Genomic DNA, 13,991 nt, shown 5'->3' with positions numbered 1-13,991 from the left:
CAAGCATGTCTTAACCACTCTCAGAACTATCATGCTACATTTGTAATAACTTAAGATGGCAACATCATACTGGTTCTCATTCAGTAAGCAGTTAGCCTAAGTAAGTGGTAATTTAAATAATCAGAGTATTAATTTATTCAGATTACTTCTCTCTAAAGTTTTTTCATTAAAGAAGTATATTTCATGGAGAAGTACAAGAGTAAAGCTTGAAAGCGTCCCAAAGAAGTGATGGAGAGAAAGAAATTGTTTAGTATATACAATATATGGGTGTCAAATATATTATACCCTAAATATACATAATCACATGATCATAAAATAAAATAGGTTATCTATTGTCTCACCATGTGATGCCCTCTGATTCATTTTACCATAGTGAGAAGAATCTCACCAGATGCTAATATTCTAAAAAAGAGACAAATGGGCTTCCATATTTATAAGACAACAGTGAGAACTAGACCAAGACAGTCTTAAGCTAACTTGACAGCTGTGACATTCACGGTTTACTAGGCTAGCGCTGAAGCAGAAGTGTTGACTTACAGACTGTAGCATTAACAGACACTGGGACTCGCTCTGTTTGCTGGGCAATAGCTATGATACCACAGGTTCTGATTTCCTCTAGTGACAAACCTGCTATCAGTGAGATAGGGCTAACCTGAGGTGTTCCATGTCTAACTGACACTGTCATCTAGAATGTCTTTCCATATGTGTTCAGGTGCTTGCGCTATCCAGAAGAGGGTATCCGTCACCTGGAACTATTGTCACAGGTGGTTTCTGAGTACCTGACATGGGAGCAGCGGCAGTAAGCACTTTTAACTGCTGACCCATATCTCAAGCCCATTTCATTCTTCTCTTAAAACTTAGAGTTCAATACACTATATCCTTTTTTCCCATACTATTATCAAAAGTCATTACTCTTAAAAAACTATTCAAGAAGGGAAGACATACTTTAAAAAGGAAAGGGGTGTGTTTTTTTTCTTTTCTTTTTTTGTTTCATGTTTTTTCTGAGACAGGGTTTCTCTGTGTAGCCCTGGCTGTTCTGGAACTTGGAACTCATTCTGTTGTCTAAGCTGGCCTCAAACTCAAGAGATCTGCTTGCTTCTGCCTCCTGAGCGCCGGGAATAAAGGTGTGTACCACTACCACCTAATCCTCTTTTTAAAAAGTTTACATTTGAGGTTGGGGATTTAGCTCAGCGGTAGAGTGCTTGCCTAGCAAGCGCAAGGCCCTGGGTTCAGTCCCCAGCTCCGAAAAAAAGAAAAAAAAAAAGTTTACATTTATTTAAAGGGAAGTACTATACAAGTCCTAGGAGAAAGAGATTCAGAGCCCCAATAAAGAACCTCAGTTCCAAACTGCAATGATCTTATGAGTCTGCGATAGAGGTGTACCCAGTCCTGCATGCCCTCTCTTCGTGTTAAGCGTTCAATACACCAAATTACTTACATGAGCATTGTTCTCAGCTTCAGAAAGTCATTATGTTCTGGGTTCTCCACCTCGACAACGCCCCACGGGTAGAGACGGCCTCTAACCTTCTTGCCCTTGGCTTCAATCAACTGGTTGGAGCCAACCACAGAGAATGGGATACTGGCCTACAAAGAAACACAAGGTAGTAGAGAATATCAATGTTTACTGTAAGCCAAGAATGGAAACAGAAATGACTCACTGCTAATTACAAAGTTGCTTTTTTTGTTACTATTATTTTGAGATAGGTCTCAATATAGTTATAGATGGCCTGGAACCGGCTACGTAGACCAGACTGACCACCAACTCACAATGATCATCTACCTCTACATCTCCCAGCATCCCCAGTGCTGATATTAAATGGGTGTGCCATTATGCCTGGCCTCAACTAAATCTGACTCTGTGCTAAATGGATACACATTTTACTTACACATTCCAGTTACTTTTCACACTAACAGAGTTTAAACAAACCAAATCTGCAATGGCATTTTCTTATCTTTTTTTGTGTGTGTGAAAATATTTACTTTATGTGCACTGTGTAAGGGTGTCAGATCCCTTGGGACTGGCATTGCAGATAGTTGTGAACTATCATGCGGGTGCTAGGAATTAAACCAAGGTCCTTTGGAAGAGCAGACAGTGCTCTTAACCCCTGAGCCATCTCCCCACCTGTGATGACATTTTCAATCCTTAAACTTTCATAAATATATTGACACCCAAATATATTACTGTAATATGATCTTCCCAATCTTCTGTCACTGAGCTTTCTTGGCCAAATGAGTCTTTTAAAATAAAATATGTATACAAGAAAGTAGGAAAAAGAAAAAAAAAAAAGAAAGTAGGGAGCAAGAATTTTTCGTGCTGTCTGTCTGGGATTAGCTCTTACTTTGAGGAGTCTAGTCTGTTCCTTAAAGTCTTCATCTTCATCTGATTCTGCATCAGGTAAATGATAGATTTTAATGCTGTGCTCTTCAATTTCATCCAAAATCTGGAATAACAAAACTAGAATCAAACTTATTTAACTACACATTATTTTAGCCAGCTAACTCATATTAGAAATTCACAAGAATAATATTCAGAAAGCAGAGGCAGAAGCAGACAGATATCTGTACCAGTTTGGTGCACATAGTAAGTTCCAGATAGGCCAAAGCTACATAGTGAGATCACCTTAAAAAAATAAAAATATCAAAAACAAAACCCAGCAAGAAATATGTAAGAACTATTTGTATATCAATGGCCAATTAACTGATGTTATTTTCAAGTATTTTTAGAAACAGCTAAAAAGGTTGTTTAAATTTTGAGTTTTTCTGTCTGTAAGAGTAACAGTAATAGTAACAATCACACACTATCACTTTCAACATACAAAGAGGAAGGAATACTAGTAACAGCCTCAGTACAACAGCGAAGGACAAGAGCCAGACAACAGACAGAAGACACTATAAGCACCTACAGTTCACGGGCAATAGGCAGGAGTCACACATAGTCACAGGATGGGAGGAGGAGCACATCATGCAGGCAAAAAGAATTATGAGTCATCCCAGTACTTGGTGGCAGAGGTTGGTGGATCTCTGAGTTCGAGGCCACTGTGAACTACACAGTAAGTTCCACAACAGGCAAGGCTACACAGAGAGACTGTCTTAAAATGTGAGAATTCATAATTGTTTAATTGATCAATCTTGAGCTGAGCATGGTAGCACATGCCTTCAGTATCTATCTTACACACACACACACACACACACAATGTGTAGAGAGACAACCCTTCCATGTCACATCACTCAACTTAGTATTTGTGGGAGCTCATTATACTCAGCCACTTCCTACTCAATGAGGCTATTTTTATCTAAGAGTGTTAACTATACAAATTTGATTCTTCCATGAGGATGAAAATAAAAACAACAAAAAACCTACAAATATTGAGCAATCTTTGAGTTCCAATACACAAAGAAATTAATTTTGTAGTCCTGCCTCTGGCAATTCGGTTGAAATCTTTCTCCCTCCTACTTCCTGGTCTGTTGTCTCCAAGTCCCGCTGAAGAGGATGGGTGCCATCTTCCTTCTACTCACCCTTTTCTTTAGCCGCTCCCGCTCCTTCAGAGTGAGAGTGTCAGCTTTCGCAATGACAGGCACAATATTCACCTTATTGTGTATCGCTTTCATAAATGCAACATCTAAGGGCTTCAGTCTAAAAACAATGTTCAAATGCCAAACATTTAGGGAAAACATAGAAATATAACACACATTTTTTTTTTCTCAAAATCATCTCATTCTTATATTACAACATGCAAGAGGTTTCTGAGGTAAACAACGGACTCACCCATGTCCAAAAGGTGAAATGAAGTAGAAGCAACAATGTACCCTGTTATCAATGATGTGCCGCCTGTTCAGTCCACTCTCATCGTGTAGGTAGCGTTCAAACTGCTCATCAATGTAGGAGATAATTGTCTTGAAACTAAAGCACAAATTTCTATAGTAATCATTGGGTACTGAGACACAAGCAGTCCCTAACTTCAAAGGAAAACCCATTTCTCTGCCTTTCCCATATAATATGTACAACAACCCATAACAGAGGACTATCAATCTTAGGCAAGATGAAGGTTTGTGCTCTTGTTTTTAAACTGTGGCAAGTATTAAGTAGTTTAATGAAGCAATAGAGTCAATAACCCAAGTACAACAGATTATGAAGTACCTGATAGGTGGCCTAGGAAACTGGAAGGCTCCAACCCTTTCAGACATACAACTGCTTTACAAGAGGCCAAGAAACGGCAATGTAGAGAGCATGCAGCCCAAGGCAGGATTATGTAAGATGCCAACAGGACAGCAAGTTCATGGGATGGTGCGAAGGCAGGCATTCTTAACGCAGAAGAATAAACAAGCATCATTACCCTGCCTTCCTTTTCTCACTTAGTGCTGCAAAGTCAATGCTTTATTTTGGCAGGGTTAGGACAAAGAAGCAGCAGGTACAAAAGTGAGATTTTTCTACATAATGATGGCAACAGAGAGCTCTCCCCTCTGAAGTTCCTTACTTGTGAGCAGTTGTTTACAGGTACTGTGACTCTGTAAGAGACAGGCATAGGAAGAGCCACCTGTCCAGTGGCTGCAGCCTGTATCACGGTGCTTAGTTTATGTTAGCAGTTTTAGCTGGGAACTGTTCAATGTCAGGTCTCATTAAGAGAGTTCTTAGAAAAAAAACTAAATCTCAGGTTGGACACACTGGCTACCTGTCATCAAAATACTTAAGAAGGAAAAGCAAGAGAATTTTGAGTTCAAGGTCAGCCTGTATTATATAGTGAGACCCTGTTTCAAAAGAGGCAATATCTAAACTTTAAATGAGTAAATCCAGCAACCTGAAGTGTTACTAACATTGTCTAAAATGTAAATATATTAAGTAAATGAAAACAAATGCACAGTACTTGACCCTTTGAGGGCTCTTCACCCTCTCTGAATTCATACCAATCCCTGGAGTTGATGGCATCCCCATAGCCAGGCGTGTCCACTACTGTAAGCCGCAGCTTGACACCCCGCTCTTCGATTTCAACTGTCGAAGCCTCTATCTGGACAGTTCTTTCGATTTTTTCTAGAAAAGAAACAAACATAGTAGAAAATGTACCTAAAAATCAAGGCAACATGCTCAGGGAGAGATATCCATTATTAAATTCTTATGAAAAATGACCTGGATGGTTCCAGAGAGTAACATAAGGACTAGTAGAAAAGATCCAGAGTCAGCAAGGGAAATGTTGGTGATAAAAATGCTTTCTCGGGATCGTTAAAAATACCAACATTGAGGGGCTGGAGAGATGGCTCTCAGCAGTTAAGAATACTTGTTGCTTTTGCAGAAAACTCAGGTTCAGTCTCTGGCATCTACATGAGAGTTTACAACCACTTGGAACTCTGGTTCCAAGAGATCCAACCTCTAAGGGCACCAGGCAAATATATGGTAAACATACATACACTCAGGCAAAACACTCACAATTTAAAAACAAAAGTTCTTAAAATTAAGGAAAAAAATACCCATACAGGGACTAGAGAAATGGCTCCTGGATACAAGTGCCAGTTGCCAAGCCTAATGAGGACCTAAGCTCAGTCCTTGGAACCCAGATGGTACAAGCAGAGAACCGATTCCTGAATGTCATCTCCTGATTTCCATCATGCACATATGCACACATGAATGCACACAAATGTTAAGAAAAAATGTGAAACAAGGAAAGTAATTTCTGAATTAATCTAAAACAGAACATAAAAGTATTGGTGAAAAAGTTGCACATCTTTATTGTGGTTAACTTTATCCAGTCTAAACAACAAGTATGTATGTGGCTGCAGATGTAACCCAGTAGCAGAGCATTTGACTGGCACGCAGAAGGCCCAAGGTGGAGAAGTACTGTAAAGCCAAGCAAACAGACTTGAGAACGCCAGTGTCTTATGCTGGATAATCAGAAAACAGACAAACATACAGCCCTGTAGTAATTGTCTATGTATAATACTTTAATTATATTAGATATATTTAGATAATACTGACGACTGAATCTCTGGCGTCCTGTGTGCTGGGAAGGGCTCTACCACAGAGCTATACTCTCACTCTTGTATACAGCTTCTTAAAGACAAAATTCTTTCAGTTGTGCTTTTCATTCAGCATACAATATAGATAGAAAACTAGGACATATAATAGATAACAAACTGAAATAAAGGCCAGTTACACAGATAAGTATAGAACAAAGTCTACAACCAAGAGCTCGGGATCTCAGATAAAGCACACTTTCCCTTCTTTAGTGATAGTTTACAAAACACAAAGTAACAAAATAACACACATCTAAGACTTAAGATATCAATTATATTCTTGGGATGTTCAGATAAAATACTTAACGATTATGTAGAAATATTTACCTGCAGCTCCAGGAATAATTCTTTCTGGGTAGAGATCGGTCAAGAATAAGCTGTTTATGAGAGTTGATTTTCCTAGACCAGATTCACCTTAAATGAAAATGAAAACATTGTCATGACCTTTCCCATATAACTGTTAAATCTGGAATGTTTACCACTATGTGTGCATCACAAAAAGGAACAGAGATGCTCAAGGAAGGTGAACAACTTGCTCAAAGTCAAAGAACAAGAACTTAATTTGAATCTAAGTCCATGGAATTGTAGAATTTGTTAGTGACATGATCATAAACAATTTTATCTCTTCAGAGGTATCAAGAATAAACAAACTTTGGAATTTTGTTGTTGCTGTCCTTTAGAATAACCTTGGTTTTTATTACGTAAGGAGCTTCATATTTTATTTAGCTCTCTGACTCTTCTTGTGTCTTCAACATTCTCCTAACAATTTTCTGCCCCTCAATAAGAAAGTCCAATAGATCCTGTCACAGACACATACATGAACCCACATGGTGGGCCCTGCTGACATACTTCTTTATGTTGGATCATCCCATAAAGCTTTAAGTCTTAACAGCACACAGCACTGATTTTAGTGCTTCCCCAAACTTCTTGGTAGACAGGTAACCCATTACCAGGGGTTCGAGATGGCCTAGTTTTGTTTGAGACTGTATTGTAGAAAAGCTTATAATAGTATATTATAATAGCTTATAGGCTGTGTGCCTATAAGCACCATCCCTGGAAGAGCGATTTTGTTGTTTTGAGACAAGGTCTCACTATGTAACTCTGGTCCTCTGAGTGTGCAGTGGGTACTCTTAGTGGTTGAGCCATTTCTTCAGCTTCAAGGTAAATACTTTTTCTTTATAAAAACAAAGACAGATTTACATTAAATTATGTGTGTGTGGTTGGAGATGAGAGTTATACAAGTGAATACTAGCACCTGAGGAGACCAGAGGAGTCCATTTCCCCTAGGAGCTGGAGTTCAAGGCAGTCATGAGCTACAAGACAAAAGTGCTGGGAACTGAAGTCAGGTCCTGTGCAAGAACAGCAAGTTCTCATGATACCTGGCCATCTCTCTAACCACCATAGAAAATATTTAATGAAGCATTTTTTTTCCTATTGCAGTAACCACTCTTCATGTCCTATGAAATGTTCTAGCTGTCATAATATTATGCTTATGTACCTTCCACTAAAAATTTTTTTACATTAGGTGTAGGATATATTTCAAGTTAATTTGCAAGTATAATGGGAAACACTAGTTGAAAATAATTTTCCCCATACAATCATCCAGTTAACATTTTAAAAAAGATGAACTTTCTACTAGTGCATAATCCTGGTAAGTTAGTCAAAAGTAACCTTAGAACATGGATCTACTTCTGGGCAATTAGTCTCTCCAGCTTTACCATATCGTCTTGATTCCTGCAGGTAAAGTCTTCAAATCTAATTACATTCTCCAACTTTGTTTTTTTTTTTTTCTAAACTATTTGTTCACTCTAGGTTCTCTAAATTTTCATTTAAACTTTAGAATTAGATTTTTAATATTTGTTTTTTAAAAGCCTAGTAAATTTTTTGATTTGGGAACAAAGTGACTCTGTGTACAATTTGAAGGAGAAACAACATCATCTATGATGGTTTGAATTAGAAATGTCCTCCTAGGCTCAGGCATTTGGATACTTGTTCATCAGTTGGTGGCCTTGTTGAAGGAATTACATGGGGCGGGGAGGTGGTGGTGGTGAGAGAGTTATATCCTTACCCTGCATCTAGTTTGTTCTCTCTGCTTATGTGCTTGCCTTTGGATATAAGTTCTTAGCTTCATGCTCCTGCTTGCTGCTTGCTGCTATGCCTCCCCACCATGTGGTCTCATCCCTCTAGAATAGTAAGCAAAAATAAACTATCTCTTCTTTAAGTTGCCTTGGTCATGGTTATTTCAAAGCAACAAAAAAAGAGACTGACAAATCTTAACTGGTTCCAAACAGAGCAGATTTCACAACTTACTTACACTGTTTTTAACCTCTCCCAGTATTTTTCAATGCACAGTTCTCACTTTCGCCAGAGTTGTCACTAAGCACTATACTTTATGTTCAGTAATAGTGTTGTCAGGTTTTGTCTCTTCTTTCTTGTCCTCCATCTTTTTATTTGTTTTTTCAGATGGTCTCATGTGGCCAAGGCTGGCCTCAAACTCCCTAGGTAGCTAAGGGTTGCCCTGAATTCTTAATGTTCCTTCCTCTTGAATGCTGGGATTACAGGTATGTATCACCATGCCTAGCTTCTGTCCTTAAAACTGTTTATTTACAATTCATGGGTATAAGTGTTTTGCCTGCATGTATTTAAATGTACCACATGTGTGCACACAGAAGTCAGAAGAGAGCATTAGATCCTCTGGAACTTGAATTTCAACTCTAAGCTGCCATGTGGTAGCTGGGAATTGAACCTGGGACCTTTACAAAAGCAAAGAGTGTGCTTAACTTTTGAATTATCTCTTCAACCCTTGGTTCTATCTTTTTAAAGCTCGTTTTAAAATTATTTGCTGTTAATTTTCATATCACAGTAGAAAACACTAACTTTAAAATGTTTAACCATTTGTTACACGGTGCCAAGATCCATTTATTTAGTCAGCTCTCTTATAACTAGCATGTTTAAAATTAAGAATATGTTGAAAGGAATTACCATATTAGGGAACTATATTTATGTAATACACATTTCGCATTTGCTTACATTTATGAAATGTTCATTGGGCAGAAACAGAACACAAAAATCTACCTCCAATGAACACACAGCAAACATCTATCGGCTTCATCAAATGTTTTTTTTTCTCAACAACACATAGATCATACTACAGAAACGCTGATTACATTGTTAGTCTTCTAAAATCTTGCTATAAACAGTAGCCTATACTTGTCTTGTGATTTATAATGGAATGAAGCTTGCCTAATGAAATGAATATGGGAGCTGGGCACTACTGCTAGTACGTATGTGGCAATCAGGAGTTTATGACCACCCTTAGTTATATAACCACTTTGAGGTTTGCCTGAGCAACATGAAACCGTGTCTCAAAACCCCAAAAGTTGGGTAGTATTTCCCATTTGTCTAAAGTTTATATATGATTTTTTACTTCCATCACAAATGGCTGTATGGTTTAGTGAGTCAAGAGCATTAACTATCTCATCCAAGTTGTTCACCAGCAAAACTTCTTCACACCGTCACCCATTATCTGTTCAGTGACTGTAGGGCTAAAGTGATAACCTTTCCAAGCTTGATATTAGTAGTTTTGAGTCTACATTTGTTTGCTCAAGCAATAGAAACTTTTAGTTCCATTTTCTGTATCACTTGTTTTCTCATTCAATGTTCCTGCCTTTTATTTTCTTACTTCTTAGCTTAGTCTGTTCTCCCCTTTCTAGGTATGATAAAAAAAATTGACTAATGTTAACTTGAATTTTAAAATATTTATGTATGCTTGTGCATGTGTGCTATGGTTCTATGGGTTCTTTGTGAAGCTCAAAGGCTAATTCTTGGGATTTAGTTCTCCCCTGCCACCTTCTGGGATTACAGAGGTCAAATCTAGGTTGTCAGGTCTGCCCACAAGCACCTCTACTCAGAGATGAGGTGGTGGGAAGAAGAGGAAGAGGAGATGAAAGGATACATGCAAATTAGCAGTAGGATAAGCAGAATCTCTTAAGCCCTGCATCAATGATGTAATTCCCCCCAGCAAGGCCCCACCTCTTCAAGGTCCCATAACCTTCCCAAAGAGCACTATCACCAGGGACCAAATGTTCAAAGACATTAGCCTATGGGGGAACAGTTTCCATTCAAAACATAACATCCCAACTGTATAATTTTGCTTTTGGATACTCAGTTTAAAAAAAATAAATAAAAAATCCTGTTTTAATTTTTGTCTTAACAGTATATTGGACAGTATGAACATAACACTGTAATGGCTGAATTTCTCTTCTTCATTCTGTGTCAGTCTCATTATGCAGCCCAAGCTGTCTCCAACTTGGATCCCTCTTCCACCAGCTTCCCAAGCACTGGGCTTACAGAAGTGCATGACCACACTTATGGAGGTCTTTAATAAGGATGTTACTGACTTAGTAAGTAGTTATTTGTTTGATTCTCCAAGGCTTGTTTATAACTTTTTAGGGACAAATAACAGCATGTTTTATGTATACTTTAGCTCTGTAGACCCTACTAAGTGCCCTGAGTGTTTAATGAGTTCTCTTTGAATTCATATGTTTCCAACCACACAAGAGCTTTTTTGCCCTGTGTAGTCTCCAGTTCAGTTCACTGTCTGATAATGACATTTTTACATGGCTTCAGGGATCTACACACACAGATTTAGTGTTATTTGGCCAATACCTCAGAGGGATCCCCAGGGATTCCAGATTCTGGAATTCTTTTGCTTTTTGACATTTCTGCCTAGTTACCTCAGGTTCTAGCTCTGAGACATTGTTGTATTCTTGATTTCTCTCTGGTAAAAGGTAGAACAATGTAGTAACTTGACAGGTCCATGCTTTCCTTCTCTAAAGGACTAAATTCCTACATCACCTACTGTCCAGGGTTAAAATAAGAAACACCACCACCCCAAATACACAGGAATAGTCAGTCTTCTAATTCTTCACTACAGGGGAGCTTGCTTATTTCAGGAGCTGATAAACCTCAAGCATCAACTCCAACCCAGTCTGCTGCCCTCTCTATAGATGAACCATTACTGGAACATGATTATGCCTATTTGTTTATGTGCTGACTATGTCTCCTTTCTCTCTATAAGGTTAGAGCTGAATATTATGACCAAACAATATGGCTCATAAGGTCTCATGCTGATGTCTCCCTTTTAGAAAGCTTACTGGCCCCTGAATTATACATGCTCCGTGTGAAGCTCTGGATTGTTTTTTGGTGCTAAGTGTCAGATAATAAAGTGACAGAGTACACTGGCCTTTTCTACCAAGAACTTAAACTCATTCTTATTATGTAAATATACTCCAAATTACGTTGACACCTATTTTCATTTAGATCTGTAAATTATTCTAAGGAATAATCAAGTCTTACTTGGTCATAACCACCATAAAGCTTTTCAAATGCTTCATCAAGTTTGAAATTTAGCAACTACAAAAAACTAACTAAAATGTGATATGGCTAGCAGAGTAACCAACAGTTCATCATTAGAGCCAGGTGTGGTGGTCAAGCACTGAACAACACACAAGGTGGTGTGTATCTCTGTGTGTATGCAGATCTCTCTAAGTTTAAGGCCAGCCTAGTCTATAGCTGGCTCTAAGTCAGCAGGGCAACATAGTGAAACCCTATTTAAAACAAACAAACAGTAACAAAAACAATTAAAAACTCTACCACAGTTCATCACTAAGCTTCTACTGGCATGTTAAACCCCAATACACAGTGGGCTCCATAACACATTATGCCAGCATCCATAGCTGATGCAACAGAAATACATTCAAGCAACTACTCAGCTTCAAAGTACTTCCACTATAATTTTATAAATTACTGATTGTTAAGTGAAGAATTAAACAATACTAATTAAATGATTACAGAGTCAGCTATAATATACAACAATTCTGTAAATTTACCTTTAACAATACCTTACAAATTTGGGTTGTTGCTAAAATTGATAGTGTCTATTTTTGTTGTTGGTTTGAGACAGGGTCTATATAGTCCTGGTTGTCCCAGAGATCACTATGTAGGCCAGGCTGGCTTCAAATTCACTGAGATCTTCCTGCCTCTGCCTCCCAAGTGCTGATATTAAAGGTACTCACCATCATGCCCAGCCTTGGACAGTGTCGTAAAGATCCTTGATTTGGTGTCTCTCGTAAGATAGTGGCCAATATCAGCAGGGATGGCAGACATGCCCAGGAAGCCTAACTGGAACTGGACGATGTTCTGAAGTAGGTCGTCTACAAGGCTAATGGCAGACTAATTCCTTGCCTTTATAAAGTCATGACAGCTAGCTTCCTCTAGCACCTTTCATGACCTAGTCTTGGAAGTCACATCATTTCTTTTTTTTTTTTTTTTTTTTTTTTTTTGGTTCTTTTTTTCGGAGCTGGGGACCGAACCCAGGGCCTTGCGCTTCCTAGGTAAGCGCTCTACCACTGAGCTAAATCCCCAGCCCAGTCACATCATTTCTATAACATCCATCTACAACTATTTAAGAGATAGGGGTGAGGGACAACAAGATGATTCAGAAAGTAAAGGCACTTGCTGCTCGAGCCTTGTGACCTGAGTTCTATCCTTAACCCACATAGAGATGGAAGGAGAGAACCACCTCTACACAAGGTGCCTGCCTCTGTGCACATTAAATACGTGCACACACACACAATAAAAGTAAGAAACAACAACAACAAGCCCAAAGAAATCCTGGTATGGGTTGTGAATATTAGGGGGTAAATATCACTGGTGACTATTTTAAAAATTAATCATCACAAAGAAACTTTCATTGTATATGAATAAAGAAATTACATAAAAATTGTATTTTCCTCTTGAACAAAATTTCCAGAATATGTGTGTGCATAAATATGAAATCTTGGCCAAATAAATATTTTTAAGTACCAGAGTTGATTTTGTGAAGAAAGAAATTTTCTCACTTAGATTACAGGTAAGGCCAATGTATTTCATAGGCTCAGAAAGGGAACATTTTGTAAGATGACGTCTTACCGACCACCATCAGAGTGAACTCGAACCCCTTCTTCACTGATTTTCGGTGAACTTGATTGGGGAGATTTGCAAATCCAACATAGCCAGGAGTTTCTGGATTTATAAACTGGGTTGGTTGTTGCTAAAATAAGATTTAAAAATATAAAATAAAGCTAATGAACACCTTATTGTTTGCTTTTATGACATTATCAGACCTGTGAAAAACCATAGGTAATCAGTAGTTGTTGGTAGCCGCCCATACCAGCTGTTGTCTGTTAGTAGCTGCCCGTACCTCACCCAACGTGGGGCCGATTTCCTGTGAGTGAGTCAACAGGGCACAGCTGTTGTCCACCCTGAAGGACGCAGTGCGTATGAGCTAAGCACGTCACAGCCCGCTCTCAGGGCATGCAAATTGGGCATTGGGGCTTGCACCAATCGGGTAGCGACACGAGTCTCCTAAGCATATATAAGCAGTGCCTTTTCCTCCCTCGGGGTCCCCTGTCCCTGTTCAAGAGAGCTGTACAATAAAGGCTTGTTCGCAGAAGAATCCTGTTGCCGCACGTCGTTCTTGCTGGCAAGATGTTGGGCACGCGACAAGTAGTTCTCACAAATTAAAAAAAAAACAAAAAACAAAAATACTCCACAACTCACCACTTTCAAAACTTATACTTTTATCAGAAAATTGTGCACTTAAGTGGGTTAAAGAAAACACAGTCTTCGGCTGGTGAGGTGACTCAATAGCTATGAGCACTGGCTGCTCTTCCTAAGGACAGTTCACAACGGCTCCAGCTCCAGCTCCCAGGGATTCAACACCCTAATACAGTCATACACGACCTAATACAGTCATTCACGACCTAATACAGTCATACATGACCTAATACAGTCATACATGATTTAATACAGTCATACACGCAGGCAAAACACCATACACAGGAAATAAAAACATTTAATCATTAAAACACACACATACATATACACAAGCTAATCTAATTCCTTACTTATATGCTGACTCATAATTAATATTTTGATAGCCAATT

General features: G+C 38.6%; 1 protein-coding gene across 8 annotated transcripts in view; it reads right to left on the bottom strand.

The window, feature by feature from the left end:
- Positions 1–13,991, bottom strand: part of Septin2 (septin 2) — a 33,012-nt gene that overhangs the window by 7,318 nt on the left and 11,703 nt on the right. For all 8 annotated transcript variants that reach the window (XM_087564497.1, XM_087564496.1, XM_087564493.1 and 5 more), the window contains 7 exon segments: positions 12,976–13,096; positions 6,331–6,417; positions 4,903–5,026; positions 3,767–3,901; positions 3,517–3,634; positions 2,340–2,441; positions 1,439–1,584 (listed from right to left, as the gene is read on the bottom strand). In XM_087564497.1, coding sequence (XP_087420623.1) covers positions 1,439–1,584; positions 2,340–2,441; positions 3,517–3,634; positions 3,767–3,901; positions 4,903–5,026; positions 6,331–6,417; positions 12,976–13,096 — 833 coding nt within the window.

Source organism: Rattus norvegicus, chromosome 9 (assembly GCF_021556685.1).
Source record: "Rattus norvegicus strain SHRSP/BbbUtx chromosome 9, alternate assembly SHRSP_T2T, whole genome shotgun sequence".
NCBI classification, from domain to species: domain Eukaryota; kingdom Metazoa; phylum Chordata; class Mammalia; order Rodentia; family Muridae; genus Rattus; species Rattus norvegicus.
This window is presented reverse-complemented; position numbering and strand designations above follow the sequence as displayed.